This window comes from Piliocolobus tephrosceles, chromosome 1 (genome assembly GCF_002776525.5).
Source record: "Piliocolobus tephrosceles isolate RC106 chromosome 1, ASM277652v3, whole genome shotgun sequence".
In the NCBI taxonomy this organism is placed as follows: domain Eukaryota; kingdom Metazoa; phylum Chordata; class Mammalia; order Primates; family Cercopithecidae; genus Piliocolobus; species Piliocolobus tephrosceles.
In genome coordinates, this window is record NC_045434.1 from 26,229,873 (window position 1) to 26,248,504 (window position 18,632).

Here is an 18,632-nt window from a genome sequence, read left to right on the forward strand (position 1 = left end):
TCTGGAGAGAGGTTTGTCTGACTGAGGTCTAGAGAAAGGGTTGTATGACAGAGGTCTGGGGAAAGGGTTGTATGGCTGAGGTCTGGAGACATGGGCATCTGACCGAGGGCTGGGGAAAGGTTTGTCTGACTGAGTTCTGGAGAGAGAGTCGTGTGGCTGAGGTCTGGAGAGAAGTTTGTTTGGCTGAGTTCTGGAGAGAGGGTCACCTGGCTGAGGTCTGGAGAGGTGACTGTCTGCCAGACTTCATGTTCTGAGGAAGGGGACATTTGACTTATATCAGTGGGGAAGGACTTGTGACTTCGGTCATGCTCAAGCATCTCACTGAGCTCTGGAGAAGAGGATCTGTGACTGGGGTCTGAAGTAGAGTGCATTTCATCAGGGTCTTGAATGGGGAATGTTTCATAGTGTTCCTCTTGGGGCACTGTCTGATAAAGACCTAGAGGAGAGCTTGTCTGATCAGTATCATTTGAGGAATTCTGATTATGGTCAGGAAGTGAGGCTATCCAGCTAACATCCATAGAGGGCAGTGTCTGATTGAGGTCTTTGGGAAGAGATGTTTCATTGGATTTATGAAGCAACAATGAATGATTAAGTCTTCTTTCTGAAAATGTGTTGTAGGCTTCACTTCTTAGAGGGTGAAAAGTCCTTGGAGATAAAGGAGCGTGGTGTGTACGCTTCTCTTTTTTCTTTTTTCTTGTCTTAATGAGAAACTGACTTTTCTTTAGTCTACTCTTTCCATCCTGTCTTACTTGCAGAGATTTATGTCTAACTCTAGGAAACTTTGGGTGGCCACTCTGCTTTTCAGGCTTGTTGGCAAGAGGGGTGCTTTCTCCCCAAGCACGTGAGGCATTCTGGGGGCTGATCAGCCGATTGTTAACAGCTGTGTCTTCATCAGTATCTTGGATTATTTCATAGCTACCTTTCTCAGAAGCCAAATGCCATCTCCCAACCAAAATCTTAGATGAGTTATTTTGTTTTAAGAGTAACAGATCACTAGGAAGGTCCTCCCAGGGCCTCACTCTGGAAGGAGAACCAGTGTCTTGGCTTAGGTGTCTCCCAACTTTATGTGCTAGTAATTTCATCCAGGAGAACCCGTGCTTTGCTGCTTGGTCTCTTTCTACCTTGGGTTCCTTATGTTTAGCATGTTCTTGATTTTTGAATTCTCTAGCACCAAGTGAAAGTAGATGTATCCCTGTGACATCTGGCTGTAGAGGATCCTCTATAGAGTCTTCAGAATAAGGGCTGGAATGCTCTGCTGTGGAAGAATTGAGAACTGAGTTCTTGCCACTGAGGTGTCTCAGTGGGGAACCAGCTGTGGTGGCTTGTCGGTGAGAAGGGGTTTTCTGAGGTTCTGCAAGGTTATTGACAGTGAGCTTACTAGTATTATTTGGGGAAGAATAATTTGAACCAACAATTATATCTGTGTTCGAAGAAATGAATTCAGTGCCATTCTCCAGAACTAGGGCAGTAAGATTGTACTCTTCTTCTTCCTGATTCAATGATGAGTTTCTGAATGACCTAATTCCTAATGCTGCAGCCAGTCTGCTCTGGTAATCATAGTCAGTGTCACTCTCTTCATCTTCAGTTTCTAAACGATCATGTATTTTCCGTGTAGCTATGACTGTAGATTCTGGAGGTTCAAAAATCTCATATGAGTCTTCATCATCATCTGGAATACATTTAACATCCCTGAATTTCAGCCTCAGCTTTTTGCTTCTTGGACTAGAATTCATGGAAGTTAACATCCAAGTTCCTACAGAAGAGAGACAGAGAGAAGAGATATCTGGAAGTCTGGGAAAAGACATGAAAACACAATAATCCATTGTGGCAGGTAATTTCTAATAAACTTTAGTCAGGAATACTCAAGTATGGGCTGTGGACCACTGCTTGTCTGTGAACTATTGATTACTGGGTCAAAATAACATAAGGAGAGAAAAATGAGAATGAAATATTTAACAAACTTTTTCTTTTCTAAAGCAATTTGACATTGCTGTGACTCTAAGCACATGACAAGTGTATTTATTTCGCTTAACAGAATAAAAACCAAAAGTATTGCTTAGTGGAGATTAGAGGGGAAAAATGGCCTTTCAGCACAGATAGTTACTCACTATTTTAAAATACATTAAGAAAGGGATGAATCAAGAATAAAATGGACTTTTAATATCATAAATATCTTAATAGCACATCTTGTCTAAGAATTAGAGTTAAAGGGCTGATGATGAGCTCTATCCTCACAAATAAGAGACATTTAGATGTTTCTAAGTAATAATTCAGGAGGACAGTTTTGAATCTCTGAAATGGCATGCATTGCTGGCACATTAAAGATTTCTTGGTGAGTCTCCAATAGTTACCATTGTTGGTGTCTACTGAGTGCTAGGCACTTGGCACTTGGCACATATTACTATTTTAATGGTCAAAGTAACTCTGTGAGATGTGATTACACTGTTTTCCAGATAAATGATCTATGGCTCAGTGAGGCCAAGTAACTTGTGTGAGGTTACACAGCAATTGAGTGGCAGATCAGGACTTGCATTCCAGTCTGACAAACTCCAAAGCTGTTGCTGAAGCAGCTTCTAAGGCACTGTACCTGATGATTGAAGATGGCTGTCGCAAAAAACTGAAAAGAGCATTTTGATAAAAGAAATGCTCTTTTGTAGGCAAAATATTTATGCTTCTTCCTCAAAGTTATGCCTTATTTTTCTGCTGTTGTATATCTTTACTTCCTACTTTGCCCAGAGAAGGAAAAATATAACCTACACTAAAGAACTGGATCCATTTAAGTCATTACTTTCTCAAAGATAAACCATGAGAAACATTGAAAGAAAAGTCTGCAGGGGATCAGGGAGATAAACAGAGGAGCACTGGTAGCCTGGAGAGCTGCAGCAGACCTTTATAGACCAGAAATTCAAAGCAAGCTTCCTCTCTGAGTGTCCAGGCTCTTACTCACCAACATTATCCATTGTGACCGTCACAGATTCTCCACGCATGGGGAAGAGGGTCAAGGTGTCCTCATGCCTCTTTCCATAGATGAATGAGTGCCCAGTGAAGTGGATGGTCAAAATTTCATTCTGGGTCCCCACACTACAGAAGTGCCACTGGACAGTGTCATCAAAGCAGAATCCGAGAGTAGTTATGCTCTCAGGCACATAGCCATTTATAGCTGAAAGTGTAAAATCTGTTAAAATTCCAGGTCTACGCCAACGAAAGGGTGTGTGTCTAATTATACCTAAGATAAATGTCTCCATGTTAATTTGGTTGTGTCAAAGCAGTGATTATGCAAGATAAGCTTTATCTAGTCTAACATGTGACTAGAAGATCAAACTCAGAATTTTCAAATGAGAGATTATTCTCCTAAATTAGCCAAAGGAGAAATCTCAGGAAAAAGATAAAGCCTTCCATTTACACTGATTTATTCATTCATTTGTCAAATGTATAGTAAATATTTTGTGCTCCATTCTCTGCCTTTAAAGACATTCTAATAATTCCACTTGGAGGAAAAGCATAGTATAAGAAATTCATTTTTTGATGTACTAGTCATTGGGTAAGAAGTAATGTCCCAAAAAATAAAGCCCATTTAGCATATTTTATAGTTTTTATTGCTGTCTTATAATCTATATAGTATTCACAGTTTCCATTTGAGTATCCAGTTCATACATTTCCATAATTGTTAAAAGGGACACTGCTGTAGGCAATATTTCTATTTACTTATGTGCTAAGCATAGTAAAAATCAAAGGTATGATTTCTATGAGGGCGGGGCTCATGTCTACCTTGATTACCACTCTTAGCCTTAGTACCAGTATAATGACTGGCATTAACAAATATTTAAATACCTACTTAAATCACTAAAGTGACTTTAATAATTTACATGATATATTATTAGTTTATACCTCATTCTAGATGTTTCTCTAAATGGTCTATAACTGCATTGTTCAATATGGTAGCCACTGGCTACAAGTGGCTATTGAGCACTTGAAATGTGGGTAGACTGGACTGAGATATGCTGTGAGTATAAGATACACATTGAATTTCAAAGACTTAGTAATGAAGTAAGTCTCATTAATTTTTATATTGATTACATGTTGAAATGATAATATTTAGGATATATTGAGTTAAGAAAAACATATTACTAAAATTAATGTCACCTATTTCTCTTTACTTTTTAATGTTGCTATCAGAACATTTTAAATCACACATGTAGCTCATACGTAGCTTCTACTGGACAGCACTGGTCTAGAACTATGATAAATTCACTGCCAAAAGGAACTTATGCAAAGAAAACTGAGAGTAATTTTCTGTTTGAATTATGTGACCTGGCACCTATCAGCTCTGATAATCCCTAGCTGTCAGTCATCTGAAGCTATATGAACAGAACATGGAGAAATCATCCTCACGTGTGTGATTACCTACTAGAGAAGGTGACTACCGTGACTGTAGACTCTGAGGATCAGTAGGGGGGACTCTGGCTGTTGCGGAGAAGTTTGCTTCCAGCTGGCTCAGTGACATTTCTCTCAGACGCCATGGCAGTGCTTTTGGCTACTGAACTTTAGAACTGCGGCAAATGCCAGAAACCTCATTCAGGGAATTCCTTTTGTTCTGAATGTCTTACTGATCACTTTAGACTTCTTTGTGCATTGCCTTTTCAAGACTCTTGGGTCCCTATACTCATTTTGCTTTACTTTGATGTGTCAATTCATCTTTGAATTACTTGCCTTGTTTCTGTCCTGGCCATATATTCACCCTGAACTCAGTCTAGGATACTATTGACATGGCCTGTAACACCTTCCATTAGTCCTACCCCCTCACCCTGTTCCTCACCATTCAGAGTATGTCTGTGTACACACACACACACACACACACACACACACGCACACACGCTTGGAATAGAAGATCAAGCGCATTTCTAAGGATAGCAAGCCTTTGACCTCTTGCTTAAAAATGTTGCTATGATGTTACCCACGGATTTCATCACCAAGTCTTTGGACTGGAAGTGAGGATTGGAGGTGCTCCTTAGCAAGTGGATTCTAATCCATGTCTCTGACTCTAGGCACAGTCATATTTCAACCACAGGAATGAAAAACTGATGAACAAAAATAGTACTCTGACTTACTGCTCATGATGTTTGATTCATAAAACTTGGGGTCATCACGTTTCACCTCATCAGGATTTTCACAAAACTTGTTGATGTTGTCCTCAAGGTACCAACTTTTGTTCTCATCGAACACAGCAAACACAGCCTGCTGTTCGATGTCTGCTGCCCTCTGGAGGACAAAACAGTATAGTACTGGTACAAGAACAGACATAGACTAATGGAACAGAATAGAGAGCTCAGAAATAAGGCTGCCCACCTACAACTATCTGATCCTTGACAAACGTGACAAAAACAAGCAATGGGAAAACGATTCTCTATTCCATAAATGGTTCTGGGAAAACTGGCTAGCCGTAGGTGGAAAATTGAAACTGGACCCCTTCCTTACACCATATACAAAATTAACTCAAGATGGATTAAAGACTTAAATGTAGGCCTTGCGCAATGGCTCATGCCTGTAATACCAGCACTTTGGGAGGCCAAGGCGGGTGGATCACCTGAGGTCAGGAGTTCAAGACCAGTCTGGTCATCATGGCAAAACCCATCTCTACTACCAAAAAAAAAAAAAAAAAAAAAAAAAAAAGCCAGGTATCGTGGTGTATGCCTGTAATCCCAGCTACTTGGGAGGTCGAGGCAGGAGAATCACCTGAACCAGGAAGGCAGAGGTTGCAGCGAGCTGAGATTGTACCACTGCACTCCAGCCTGGGCGACAGAGCGAGACTCTGTCTCAAAAATAACAAAAACAAACAAACAAACAAACAAACAAACAAAAAACAACAACAAAACACTTAAACATAAAACCCCAAACTACAAAAACCCTGGAAGACAATCTAGGCAATATTATTTGGGACATAGGCATGGGCAAAGCTTTCATGATGAACATGCCAAAAGCAATAGCAACAAAAGCAAAAATTGGCACATGGGATATAATTGAAACAAAGAGCTCCTGCACAGCAAAATAAACTATCAAGAGAATAAACAGGCAACCTACAGAATGGCAGAAAATTTTTGCAAACTATGCATCTGGCAAAGGTCTAATATCCAGCATTTACAAGGAACTTAAATTTACAAGAAAAAAATAAACAGCCCCATCAAAAAGTAGGCAAAGGACATGAACAGACACTTTTCAAAAGAAGACATACATGTGGCCAAGGAGCATATGAAAAAAACGCTCAACATCACTGATCATTAGAAAAATGCAAATCAAAACCACAATGAGATACCATATCACACCAATAAGAATGGCTATAAATAAAAAGTAAAAAACTAACAGATGCTGGCAAGATTGTGGAGAAAAAGGAACACTTATACACTCTTGGTGGGAGTGTAATTAGTTCAACCATTGTGGAAGACACCATGGTGAGTCCTCAAAGACCTAAAGTCAGAAATACCTTTGAACCCAGCAATTCCATTACTTGGTATGTACCCAAAGGAATATAAATCATTCTATTATAAAGATGCATGCATGCGTATGTTCATTTTAGCACTCTTCACAATAGCAAAGACATGAAATCCACCCAAATGCCCATCAATGATAGACTGGATGAAGAAAATGTGGTACATATACACCACGGAATACTATGAGACCATCAAAAAGAACAAGATTATGTCCTTTGCAGGGACATGGATGGAGCTGGAGGCCATTATCCTAAGCAAACTAACACAAGAACAGAAAACCACATACTGCATGTTCTCACTTACAAGTGAGAGCTAAATGATGAGAACACATGGACACATAGAAGGGAACAATACACACTGGGGCCTATCAGAGGATGGAGGGTGGAAAGGGGGAGAGGGTCAGGAAAAATAACCAATGGATACTAGGCTTAATACCTGGGTGATGAAATAATAAGTACAACAGACCTCCATGACACATGTTTACCCACGTAACAAACCTGCACTTCCTGCACACGTACCCCTGAACTTAAAAGTAAAAAAAAAAAAAAAAAAAAGTGCTGTATTCAGTCATTAATGTTCCAGCAAATTATCTACACCACTGAATTCTCAGAAACCAAAGTGACACAGTTCTTGGAACTACTGAAGCCATATAATTCAGGCATTTATGAGAGTCCATTGCGTATACAGCACTTGTTAGAGTTAAACGTAACATGCAAAAGCAAACAGAACAGATAAGAAAATTCAGAGATTAAAGTATCCCAAAAGAGCCGGGCGCAGTGGCTCACACCTATAATCCCAGCACTTTGGGAGGCTGAGGCAGGTGGAACACCTTAGGTCAGGAGTTCTAGACCAGCCTAGCCAACATGGTGAAACCCTGTCTCTACTAAAATACAAAAATTACATGGGGGTGGTGGCGGGCGCCTGTAATCCCAGCTACTCAAGAGGCTGAGGCAGGAGAATCACTTGAACCCAGGAGGCAGAGTTTGCAGTGATCTAAAATGGTGCCACTGCTCTCCAGCCTGGGTGACAGAGTGAGACTCTGCCTCAAAAGAAAAAAAAAAAAAAAAAACAAATCCCAGAATAAAAATTTCACTATGGCAGCTGAAAGTCTGTCTATTTCTGTAATTGCACACCTTTCAACATGAATGATTGACTGAATATGCTCTGAGTGAGTGCAAAGGATAAGACAGAAGGTTGCAACAGCAAAGCCTTATGCTTCTACTATCTGTTTCCTTTCCTAGTTCAATAAATCAGGATCTTCCATATGTCCAGAAATTCATTTTCTAGGCATATGTTTATCTTGTATGCCTTGAGATAAGACCTCTTTGGTTATAGTTTAGCATAATTGGGAATTTTAGTTTAATCATATGAGACTATAATTCTTCAATGAAGACGAACTCAGAAATTCAGTATCTTTGTTCACATTCCCCTGTATACTTTAGTCTCAACAGAGATGGGCCATTATCTGGGTCAGATTTCACTAGTAACTATGTTTCTAAATTTGGTTGCTTTCAGAGAATCTCTCCTCTCTCTCCCTATTGCAGATCTCTAAAAATAACAGAGACTGGTAAAGAGCTTTATACTTTTACCAGATGGTATCTCACTGAACCCCCAAACAGACCTGTAACATTTTTAGGAGGGGTATCAACCCATTTGATAAAAGGAAGAAATCAGGAGAGGCTAATCAACTTATTCAACACATCCAATACCAACAGACCTGGAATTTGAAACTAAGACAAAATATGTTATCACACTCTAGACTTGCCTTCTGCAGTGATGGTACTGATAAAAACAGACAAGACAAAAAAAAAAAAAAAAAAAAAAGAATAAATGTTATCACACTGGTGCTAAAAAGGACTACTTGACAATTACTGTTCTCTTGAAGGAAAAGCCCCATTATTTAGCCAGGAGACCTAACGTGTTCTAGCCAGAAGAAATTCCCAGAATTTCTGAAAGGTTATTTCAAGGACAAAATACCTGTATTCCTCGCCTGTCCAGGGATCTGCTCTTACAGATTAGAAGTAGTCCTATTAGCCCAGAGGCGATGTCTCTCATGATGTCCACGTCACTGTAGTATGGTCTTGTTAAGCACTGGGCATCGTTTTCTGTGGGTTCATCGAACTCTAAGATGTTCCACTTATAAGTATAGGTTTCCCCTGGTTGAACTGCTCTGATCATGGTGTTGTTCCTGCCTGAAAGAAAATATATTCAAAATTGTTTTCATTTGCAAAGTTATTTCATGATAATAAATAAATAAATAAGCTTTTGTTAGAACCAATTAACATTGCAAAAGGAATTATTTAAATATTCTACTTGGAACCCGGATAGCATGGAGCCATTAGATACTGTTCCACTAGAGGCCACTATGACACTACTAAAAGACACCATATTTTGTTACCATTAAGAGACAAACTCCTGAAGTAAGAAGGGCTTGGCTGTGATTTGTAGGATATTCCTACATGTATACTACCTGACTGCAGTAGTGTCACCACTGGGCAAGGAGAATAGCAGGAAAACATGGCGGCCTCTCAGAAGTCACTAGTTGGATTCAGTAGAAGTGAAAGATTCAAACCTGAGGTGAAAGAAGAGTTGACTTCATCTTCATAAGGTGAGAAGGTCACTCCATGAGGGTAAATGCTATAGGGGCGGCTGGCCATATTTTTGAACACGATCTACAAAGTTAAATCAAATTTATTCTAGGATTTAAGGTTGATCATGACAAATAATATAAGATACTAGCTTTGCATCTTCACCTTTTGGACAGTGTGTGTGTCCACATGTGTACACACAGAGGGAAAATTAGATCTGTTTATCTGAGCAGTAACCTCCCCTCATCATTTGGCAGGAGCATTGGAGAGAGTGTTTCACTCATACATTAGGTGGAAAATGGAAAGAGAAGTCTGACTTTAGAGGATAAGTTAGGAGAAGCAAAGTTTTCCTCACAATATCACTGTCTCCAAGCAAGTCCTCCTTCCCCTGCCCTTCTCTTTTCAGCTTGGGTCACATCTCATTTTGAATCTGCTTCTCATCTCTAGACCATGAATCCCCTTCCCCTGCCTGGTAGATTTTTTAGGACACTGTCTTTGAAGTCATCTTCTCAGCTAGGTGCAGTGGCTCAAACCTGGAACCCCAGCACTTTGGGAGGCTGAAGCAGGTGGGTCACTTGAGCTCAGGAGTTCAAGACCAGCCTGGGCAACATGGTGAAACCTCATCTCTACAAAAAAAAAAAATAATAATAATAATACAAAAATTGGCCAGGCACTGGGGCGTGTGCCTGTAGTCCCAGCTACTTGAGAGGCTGAGGTGGGAGAATCGCCTGAGCCCAGGAAGTGGAGGTTGCAGTGAGCCGTGACCACACCACTGCACTCCAGCCTGGGTGACAGAGTAAGACCCTTAGGGGGGAAAGAAGCCACCTTCTTGAGAGGCACAAACAAATAGCTGGATCCTGAACTTTTAATAAGGTATGTCTGCACTTGCTGAGAGCATATAAAAGGGATCTGAAATGGAAGAAGGGAAAGAGGCGTGGAGGAAAAAACTGCTTTTGTCCTTTGGCTATTTTAAATGAACAGAATAGACCTTGTCAGGTGCATAAAGCACACAGGAGTCCTAGTTAGGCTCTTTAATCTGCAAAAGAGAACCTTAATCTTAAATCTTCTATTTGGTTGATTGTCAAAGCCTTTGGATCATCCTTTGTCTGTAGATTATCTACATTCTAGGATTTTGTCAAAGATTGCAGCCTTTAATTCTCTGCTGTCCAATTCTTATCTATCTTGGTGATGAGACATGACATTTAAGGAGAATTGTCTGAGGAAAACTCCATGCTCTTGATACATGGAGTTTACCTTCATTAGAGAGCTGCATACCTAGACTATATTAAAAAATGTCTGAGTAAAAATTGTTTCTATTCAATTGTGTTTACTATTATATCTTAGCTATAATGAGAAACATTTTAATGCAACTTTTAATCTATTATTTTATGCAACTTTTAATCTATTATGCTGATTATAAGAATTTTATCAAGGATGCCATCTACTGTATCACTCAGCATTCTCTTTTGTAGAACTCATTAAAGAAGTTCCTCTTAGATCTCAATATCAGGATAAATGGTACTTTCTTTTTGTAGATGATGTAAACTTCACCCTGACATATTTCCTTTTTTACACTGTCTGCCATAAAGCTTAGGACAAAATTTGGAGACAGCCTTACAGGGTCACATGGTATCTACTTATCTGTGACTTTATTTTCTTTGTCCCCATATTCTATCCCAGTTACATGGACTCTTTGTTTTATGCCTTTATAATTTGAGAAATTGTCTCAGATCCTTTGTATTATTGAGTAGGCTGTAAATAAATACAAATACTAAATAAAAACTAAAAGTTGCATTTGAATTTAAAATTATATGAGCACCTTTTTGTTTTAAAATTAAAAAACAACCAAGTACTCCATAATATTTTACTATTTAATTTCTCCCATGATTCTGCATTTGTGTTACTTACTTTGAGTGTGTCTCTGACCTGGGCTCTGATAATAGGACCCAAAATCCCATCTTCTTTCATATTGGGATTCACTGTACGTTTGGTGAAGGACTCATCTTCGTACTGTGTGTACATAACTTTCTTATAAAGTTTTCCAATTTGGTTTGAGAAATTATCCAAATGCTGAGACCTGTATTTTCTTAAAGCAAAATAAAAATTTTTTAAAAATTAAACCACTTTCTCAAATAGAGATCTCGGTAGGATAGAGAAACCCTTGTGCTTAGACGTTCTGCTCTTACATTAGCTAAAATGCTAGTTCTCTAAAAATTTCTTAGTGTAGTTTGCAAAGTCCTGATGTTTTCTGTCTAGTTGGAAAACTGGAAACTTCTGAGCTGTCTCCTGCATCACTGATAAAAGTCACAGGTAACTGGTTAGAAGCAGCTACTTAGAACTTCCTGTCATTCTCATTACTATAGCAGACCTTTGATATCTCTGGGAAAAGGCCTATACTGGCTGGAAAAAATACTAGGAATTTTTCTAAAGTCTCTCCTATCACTTATTCTATGATAGCCTTTTTGGTTTTAAAGGTATTTCTTAAACCCTAAAAGCACCTTCCCACCCCAAGAAACATTTACTGGCATTGTTAATCATAGTTTTGTGCTATTGGGCTCTCTCTTCCACCAGCTAGCCAATCCTTAGAGATGACTGAAAAGCAACCTCCTTCACCCATATTTTGTAGCTACTGGGATAAATACTTTGGGATCAGCAACATGAACCACTTTTCCCCTGCCATCTTTATTGCCTTAGTTTGCAAAAGCAACTACATGCGGCCAAAAAGCATATTTTAAAAAGCTCAACATCAGTGATCACTAGAGAAATGCAAATCAAAACCACAATGCGGCCAGGCACGGTGGCTCACGCCTGTAATCCCAGCACTTTGGGAGTCCGCGACGGGCGGATCACGAGGTCAGGAGATCGAGACCATCCTGGCTAACATGGTGAAACCCCGTCTCTACTAAAAATACAAAAAATTAGCCAGGCCTGGTGGTGGGCACATGTAGTCCCAGCTACTTGGGAGGGTGAGGCAGGAGAATGGTATGAACCTGGGAGGCGGAGTCTGCAGTGAGCCGAGATCGCCCCACTGCACTCCAGCCTGGGTGACAGAGCGAGACTCCGTCTCAAAGAAAACAAAGAAACAAAAAAACACAGTGAGATGCCATCTCATGCCAGTCACAATGGCAATGGTTGAAAAGTCAAGAAACAACAGATGCTGGCAAGGTTATGGAGAAAAAGGAACACTTATACACCCTTGGTGGAATGTAAATTAATCCAACCATTGTGGAAGACAGTATGGCAGTTCCTCAAAGACCTAAAGTCAGAAATATCATTTAACCCAGCAATCCTTTAAGATAGAGTATCATTTTATGAATTTATTTTGCCCAGTGGAAAGCACTGACTGTTGCCAAACACTCCTGGATTCCTATCTCAGTTCTGTCACCAATTCTATAATCTTGGCCAAATTTTTTTTTTTTGTTCTTTTTCCTAGTTTAATTCTTTTTAATAGAAAACACATTCACATAATTTTTATTACAGTGAAAACTCTCACTTTTCTCTGATAACCCTCAATGGACCTCCCTACCCTCCCTGAATTTTCTAGGTAGCCACATGTTATTTTCATGTGTATAATTCCAGAATACCTTTATGTACACATATGCAAATATGTCTTACAAATAAGAAAATATAAATATTCTTATCCCTTTCACTCCTTTAACAAAAGGCAGCTATATATACACGCTATACTACATCCTGGCTTTGTAATTCAATAACATAGCTTGGAGAACTTTTTGTGTTAGTACATAGAGAGTGTTTGCATCCTGTTTTTTGAAGCTTAGTATTTCATTGTATGAATGTATCATAATTTATTAAACTAGTTTCCTACGATGGACATTTTGAGTTGTTTCCAATCTTACTACTACTAACATTGCAACAGTGAATATGTTGTACATACATCATTTCACCTATGAACAAGTATATCTGTTTAGTTAGATTTCCAGAGTGAGACAGCTGAGTCAAAGGGTATATGTATTTAGAATTTTGATACATATTGCCAAGTTATTCTTCAGAATCCCTTTACCAATTTAATCTTCCACCAGCAATATAGGATAGTTCTTATTTCTCACAGCCTTGGCAACAGATGATGTCATCTGGACTTGTGAATCTGATAGATAAAAGTAGTATTCTCATGAAGTTTAATTTGCATTTCTCTTATTATGAGTGAATTTGAGTACCTTTTCAAGGGTTTAAGAGCTATTTGAATTTCCAAATCTCTTAGTCTCTCTGACCCATTTCGTCATCTATAAAAAGAAATAAGAGCAGTGTCTAGTTTGTAGAGTTGAAGTGAAGCTCTCAGAAGGGGATAATACGGTACTTGGCAATGGCAAGCACTCAGTAAGAGGTGGCTGCTGTAGTTATTAGGCTGAATTTCTTTGGTGATTTGGGGGTAACTGAAGATAAATTTTTATAAAAAGACTTGAATAGAAACCAATACATGTGCCCCCTTGAGAGCTGTCAACTTACAACATTTCACCCCCAAACATCTAGGATCCTATGGAATGTATCTTGAACCTTTACCCGGTGGTATGAACCCCAACAACTCACTTGTCCATATTCGCTGGTATTACAGGTGCATAGTCCCAAATGATTTCCTCCGCAGCAATGAAGTATTCCCACCTTTTCATGTGCCGCCTCTGCTCACGAGTTATTTTCTTAGGATTCCTGGTTTTCTTTGGGCAGTTTTTAATGTCAATGTAAGCCTGCATCCCAGCTGAGTTAGGGCAGAAAGACAACGAAATAACTCAAGAGAAGAAATTATGGTTGATGGAAATACATATCCTTTAAATCAACTTGTGTAAGGTTTATATTAATATAATAACAGTGAAAGTAATGCTCATGCAACTTTTGAACATTTTAGTTTGGAACTCTTTCAGTGGCATCCAGAAAAGGCAAGACTTTTAAAAGGAGGAAAAGAAGGAGGGGTTAGGGAAAAAACATGGAAAGGTTCCCTTGATTTCTTCTCGAGCTGGCAAATTTCTTATAATTTTTAACTTCTTAAAACCCTGTGAATTATGTCTTGTTAAATTCTCATTTTTTCTGTCATCTGTCCCTTAATCTGTAAAATGAAGCTAGCACCAGTACTTAATAAAATTGTTGTTAAAAATTAAATATTAATAACAACACATAACGCACTTACCCTCAATAAAGAAACAAAAGTTTCATTGTTGTTTTAATATTATTGGGAACTCTATCTTCCACGGATATCGTGATGGTTTTATTACTTTGAATATAATTTTGACTACTGCGTGTGAAAAGAAACAGAAATGATCTCATGAAGTATCTCTTCCTTATGTATGTTGCTTATACATTATTTTGGTAACAAAATGATTTCCTATAGTGATATCATCTCCTTAGATTTTAGTCTCTGTTTATATGAACCTTCCTCTCAACAGTTTTAAAGCAAAAATGTGTAGTAGAACAATCTGTTATTTTGTTTACATGATACCACATAACCTGGGTTTATTTATTTTCCCACTTGAATTCACCAGTGTTCTTTGGAGCTTACCCCTCAGCTGTTTATATGCCATGTATGATCCATTCAACACACATTCATTGAGTTCCTCTCCATGCTAGACTTTGTGTTCATCCCACTGTAAAGGTTAATGTTTTCATGCTAACCTTTTACACTTTCTACAACTTAGTGCTTCTGTAAATTTGCAGTTTGTCTTGTGCTAGCATCTAGGTCTTTTTCTCTGGCTGCATATGAAGTAACCCCAAGAAAGAATATCTTTATGTATGCTTTTGCTTCCTTCCTCTTTTCTTCTTTCGAGGAAGTTAGAGACCTCTTCAGCTTTTGCTTAATTTAAAAAAAAAAAAAAAAAAAAAAAAAACTTTGTCAATTCCTTCACTTTCTCCATCCCCAAACAGTGAGTTATAAATCTAAAGGCAAAGTATCTAAATTTGGTTGTTAGGAACCAAAGCAAGTTTTTCTGGGGTGCAGGTGGCTTGAAAGGGCAAGGGAGAAAGAGGGAGTTAGTGCTGGGAAGAAAGCATTCTGCATTCAGAAGCAAGACTGTCAGGAGAGTTTCTTGCCTTGCAAATGTTTTGGGGTGAGAGAAGATATGATCCACTTTCCCTCTGGGCCCACGGTCATATTTGCGGTAGTGGATGTAGCACTGACCAGGGTGATGGCTGAGACCTTATGATGGTTCTGCTCTAGGACCTGGCCATTGAAATGAATGGAGAACAATTCTGGCCCCGAGCTCATTCCCAGCAGATGCCAGCTGATGTGGTCATGGGCACAAACTGTTATATCTGAGAGAGAGGGAGAGATACAGGCCAAAATAAGCATTCAGTCAAGTATTCTGCGATCAAACATTCACTCACCAAATATATTGAGCACCTGCTGTGTGTCAGGCATTGAATAAAGCTTCAAGGGAACAGACACTCCAGTTGTAGTTTGTGCCCTGCAAAAGCAGACATCTGAGTGACCAGCAAACAAGCAGTCACAACTCATCGTGATAAATGGCATTATATAGATAACAACAGAGCCTAGAGATGGCGAATGCTAACTCAGAAACACAGAGATTGCTAAAGGATTAGGCCAAGAAGGTAACCGACTGTCCCAGTCTGAGGGATTTCCCAAGGTTTAGGACTTTCGCTATTAGAACTGGTAAAAAGTCCACGGCAAAATAGAATGTTTGGTCACCCCAATCTGATTTTGGCTGGAGGGAGTCAAATCACCGGAACCTCCAATAGGGCTGAGTTCAAGCACTTAACCCTCTCAGCTCTCTAGTTCTAGTGGTCAAAGCTCTGCCTAAGGGAAGAAGATGTGAAGATGATGTGAGGATTTTCAATTGTTATTTTTACTCACTTTTTGATTGTTTTAATGACAAGTCAACAAAATCACTTTGTGGATTGCACACTCTCCTTAAAATGCAGTGTAAAAGTCTTCATTATGTTGGGCCATTGGGAGCTTTTCATGGAAGGAGTAATGATAACTGAATATAAAAACTTAGTTTTGCTCCTTCTTTTCTCCTACAGTCACTGGGGAAATGCTCATTTGCTCTGTGGGGAGACTCCATCCTTGGCTTTTAGGTTTCTGTTTTACATCTCAGATACATAATCACTAGATACTAGAAATCGGGGCTGAGAATCAGTTCCTTACCGGCACAAAGGCTTGTCTTTTTTAGGAGACCATTGCAACAAAGCTGGGATTCCTTGCATCACTAGGACGCTTTGGCAGAAGCATTTATCCACGCCAAATAAATGCTCATATTGAGTTCAGCAATTAACATATCTGTGTTAGCATTTATCATATGTATTCAATTTATTCTGCTTTATAAGGCAGAGGGTTTTACAAATGTTTACTATTCTTAGTTTTTACTGATGGTCTTTCCCTACCCTTTCCCATTTACCCCCAATTATTCTTTTGGGAACTATAAATTCATAAACTCTAAGCTCAGATCAATTTATTTTTATTTTTGTGCATATGGTTTTGCTTTATTTGGCATTCATATACTTACACAGATTGTTCACTCTGCCAGGAAATAAATATTAGGATAAATGGTTAGTCCACTTTTGTAAGTAAGCACATTGAGACAGCTAATTATCCAGGGCCACAGAAGGTAGAGAAGCTAGTGAGGTCTGAACTCAGATTATCTAAGGTCGAGGTCAATTAACTAAGCTCCAGTTTTTACAAGCTCCTAGTATTGGAACTCAGGATCAACACTGAGAGTCATATGAGTATATTTTCAGAAAACCAAGTGGAAAATGTAGTCAAATGAAAGAGAATACAATTTAAAAACACTACCCAGATCTCAACTCTTAACAATATTTGTGTTTTAGTAAGTGAAGCCATTTGTGATTTTTCAGATGGCATTACAGAATAACCTCTAAGAAGTTTAGTGTTTTGAAATATGGTTTATTTAGTAAAGCGGCATTTTAATTTTTTAATGTTTTTCCCTCAGGCTATTATCACATACCCTGGATCTTTAGTTGTAGGTCAGTTCTACCAGATAGAAATAGAAGAGATGTGGTCTAAGTGGGAGTCAGTTATTTTTTCTCTTAATGATTGCTATGATTTTGCCTTCTCATAAGAGCCCAAATGCAAATGGAAAGAGAAAAATATTCTAGATGCCATTGAATATTACTCTTCTGTCGCCTTTTGAAATGCTGGTCTTTTGTGTGTGTGTGTGTGTGTTGAGGATTACTCCTAATCTGTTCATCTTTACTGCAATCTTCCTGCTGACCTTTCCTGCTAGGGCTTGTCCTTGAAGGCATGGTCATCATATAGCAGGAACTGTAGAACTCGGAGAGAGAGACTGAGCTGATACCCTGAAGGTCTTTTTCAAAGTGCAGGCCAAGGTGAAACCTACTCGGGTCACTATACCTAACAAGGCTGCACGTTTCTTCTCTAGCTTCTAGTTTGTCTCTTCTATTTCCTGTTTTTAAAAGATAGATGAGAAAATATTTCCCTCTTGATAGGGAGTTGCAAAACAGTGAGTATGGTCAACTTCTCTAGTGCTTTGAAGAAAATAACAGGACTGAAAAATTACTAACGATTTTACTGTTGTTCAATGGTGCACAGCCTCCGTGTTACCTGGCATTGTCCCATTCACGTATCCATTGACTGTGTACATTAGGGATGATGACTGGCTCCAGCTCTTGCTTTCATCAAACACAGCAAACAGTAGCACGATTTGCTTGTCAAACGTCTTCTGTTTCCCATCCTCAGTTAGGATCCCTGTGAAAGGAAAGGCATGTTTTCAGTAGCGCTGCAGACAGAACACTCTCATTAGCTTTCCTGGATAGCAAAGAGTTTAGGGCAAGCGATCAACCATAATGACAGCAACTTGAAGAAATTCTTATTTTTTAAAATAGCATATTAAGTAATAGTGGTTCTAGGGTTATTAAAAATCTGGTGCCACACTGTCTTCTTTGACACCTTGTTGCTTTGGGGAACAGGCTTTATTTCGTCCAGCTTGGGAAGAAAACATTTGGTGACTCTCAAGACTCTGTACAAGTATCCATTTCCTCCAGTCTCAATAGAACAGTATATAGATATGTTAGCTCAATTGGTAAAAGCATCATGCCCCAAGTTTAATGCTTTCATCTTATTTGTATATGAAAGGGGGCATTCGATAACTGGTTGGAAGTATCAGCATTAATCCATTCTCACTATGAGAAAAACAGGCTGCTGATGGTAAAATGAAAGAAGAGTCTTTTGTAAGTCTTAAGGTTTTTTTCAGTACCATCACAGTATCTTACATATACCAGGAAATGAAAAAAAAGTATTTGTATAATGAGTAAATACATTGGGAAGGTATGTAGGTATGGTCTGAGCGTATGTATAGGCAGATGGTGAGTCCATCACGGTATTTCCCGTGCTGTGGCTCGCTGTGGTTGTTTGCTTGTTTTAATGAAAGATGGGCTGGGTTCTCACGGAATAAAGTGAAAATTCAATCTTGCTCCTAAGAAGCCCAGCCAATAAAAGTTCTTGTAGTCACTTGAATGTGTTTGAAACCTACCACTCAAAGTGATCAACTTGTTTGTAAGAAAGGAAGCTGGCATTTAACGTGTTTATAGAACAAATTACCAGCTCGAACTTCAGATATGT

General features: G+C 38.9%; 1 protein-coding gene across 2 annotated transcripts in view; it reads right to left on the reverse strand.

The window, feature by feature from the left end:
- Positions 1–18,632, reverse strand: part of F5 (coagulation factor V) — a 72,907-nt gene that overhangs the window by 26,588 nt on the left and 27,687 nt on the right. Inside the window, exons 5-13 of one of the 2 annotated variants that reach the window (XM_026448449.1) lie at positions 17,616–17,759; positions 15,107–15,328; positions 13,619–13,784; positions 10,982–11,159; positions 9,058–9,157; positions 8,463–8,677; positions 5,109–5,259; positions 2,948–3,160; positions 68–1,753 (exon numbers count right to left, since the gene is read on the reverse strand). In XM_026448449.1, coding sequence (XP_026304234.1) covers positions 68–1,753; positions 2,948–3,160; positions 5,109–5,259; positions 8,463–8,677; positions 9,058–9,157; positions 10,982–11,159; positions 13,619–13,784; positions 15,107–15,328; positions 17,616–17,759 — 3,075 coding nt within the window. Of the gene's footprint in view, positions 1–40; positions 1,754–2,947; positions 3,161–5,108; positions 5,260–8,462; positions 8,678–9,057; positions 9,158–10,981; positions 11,160–13,618; positions 13,785–15,106; positions 15,329–17,615; positions 17,760–18,632 lie in introns of both variants that reach the window. The other variant, XM_026448448.1, reaches the window with a different exon arrangement.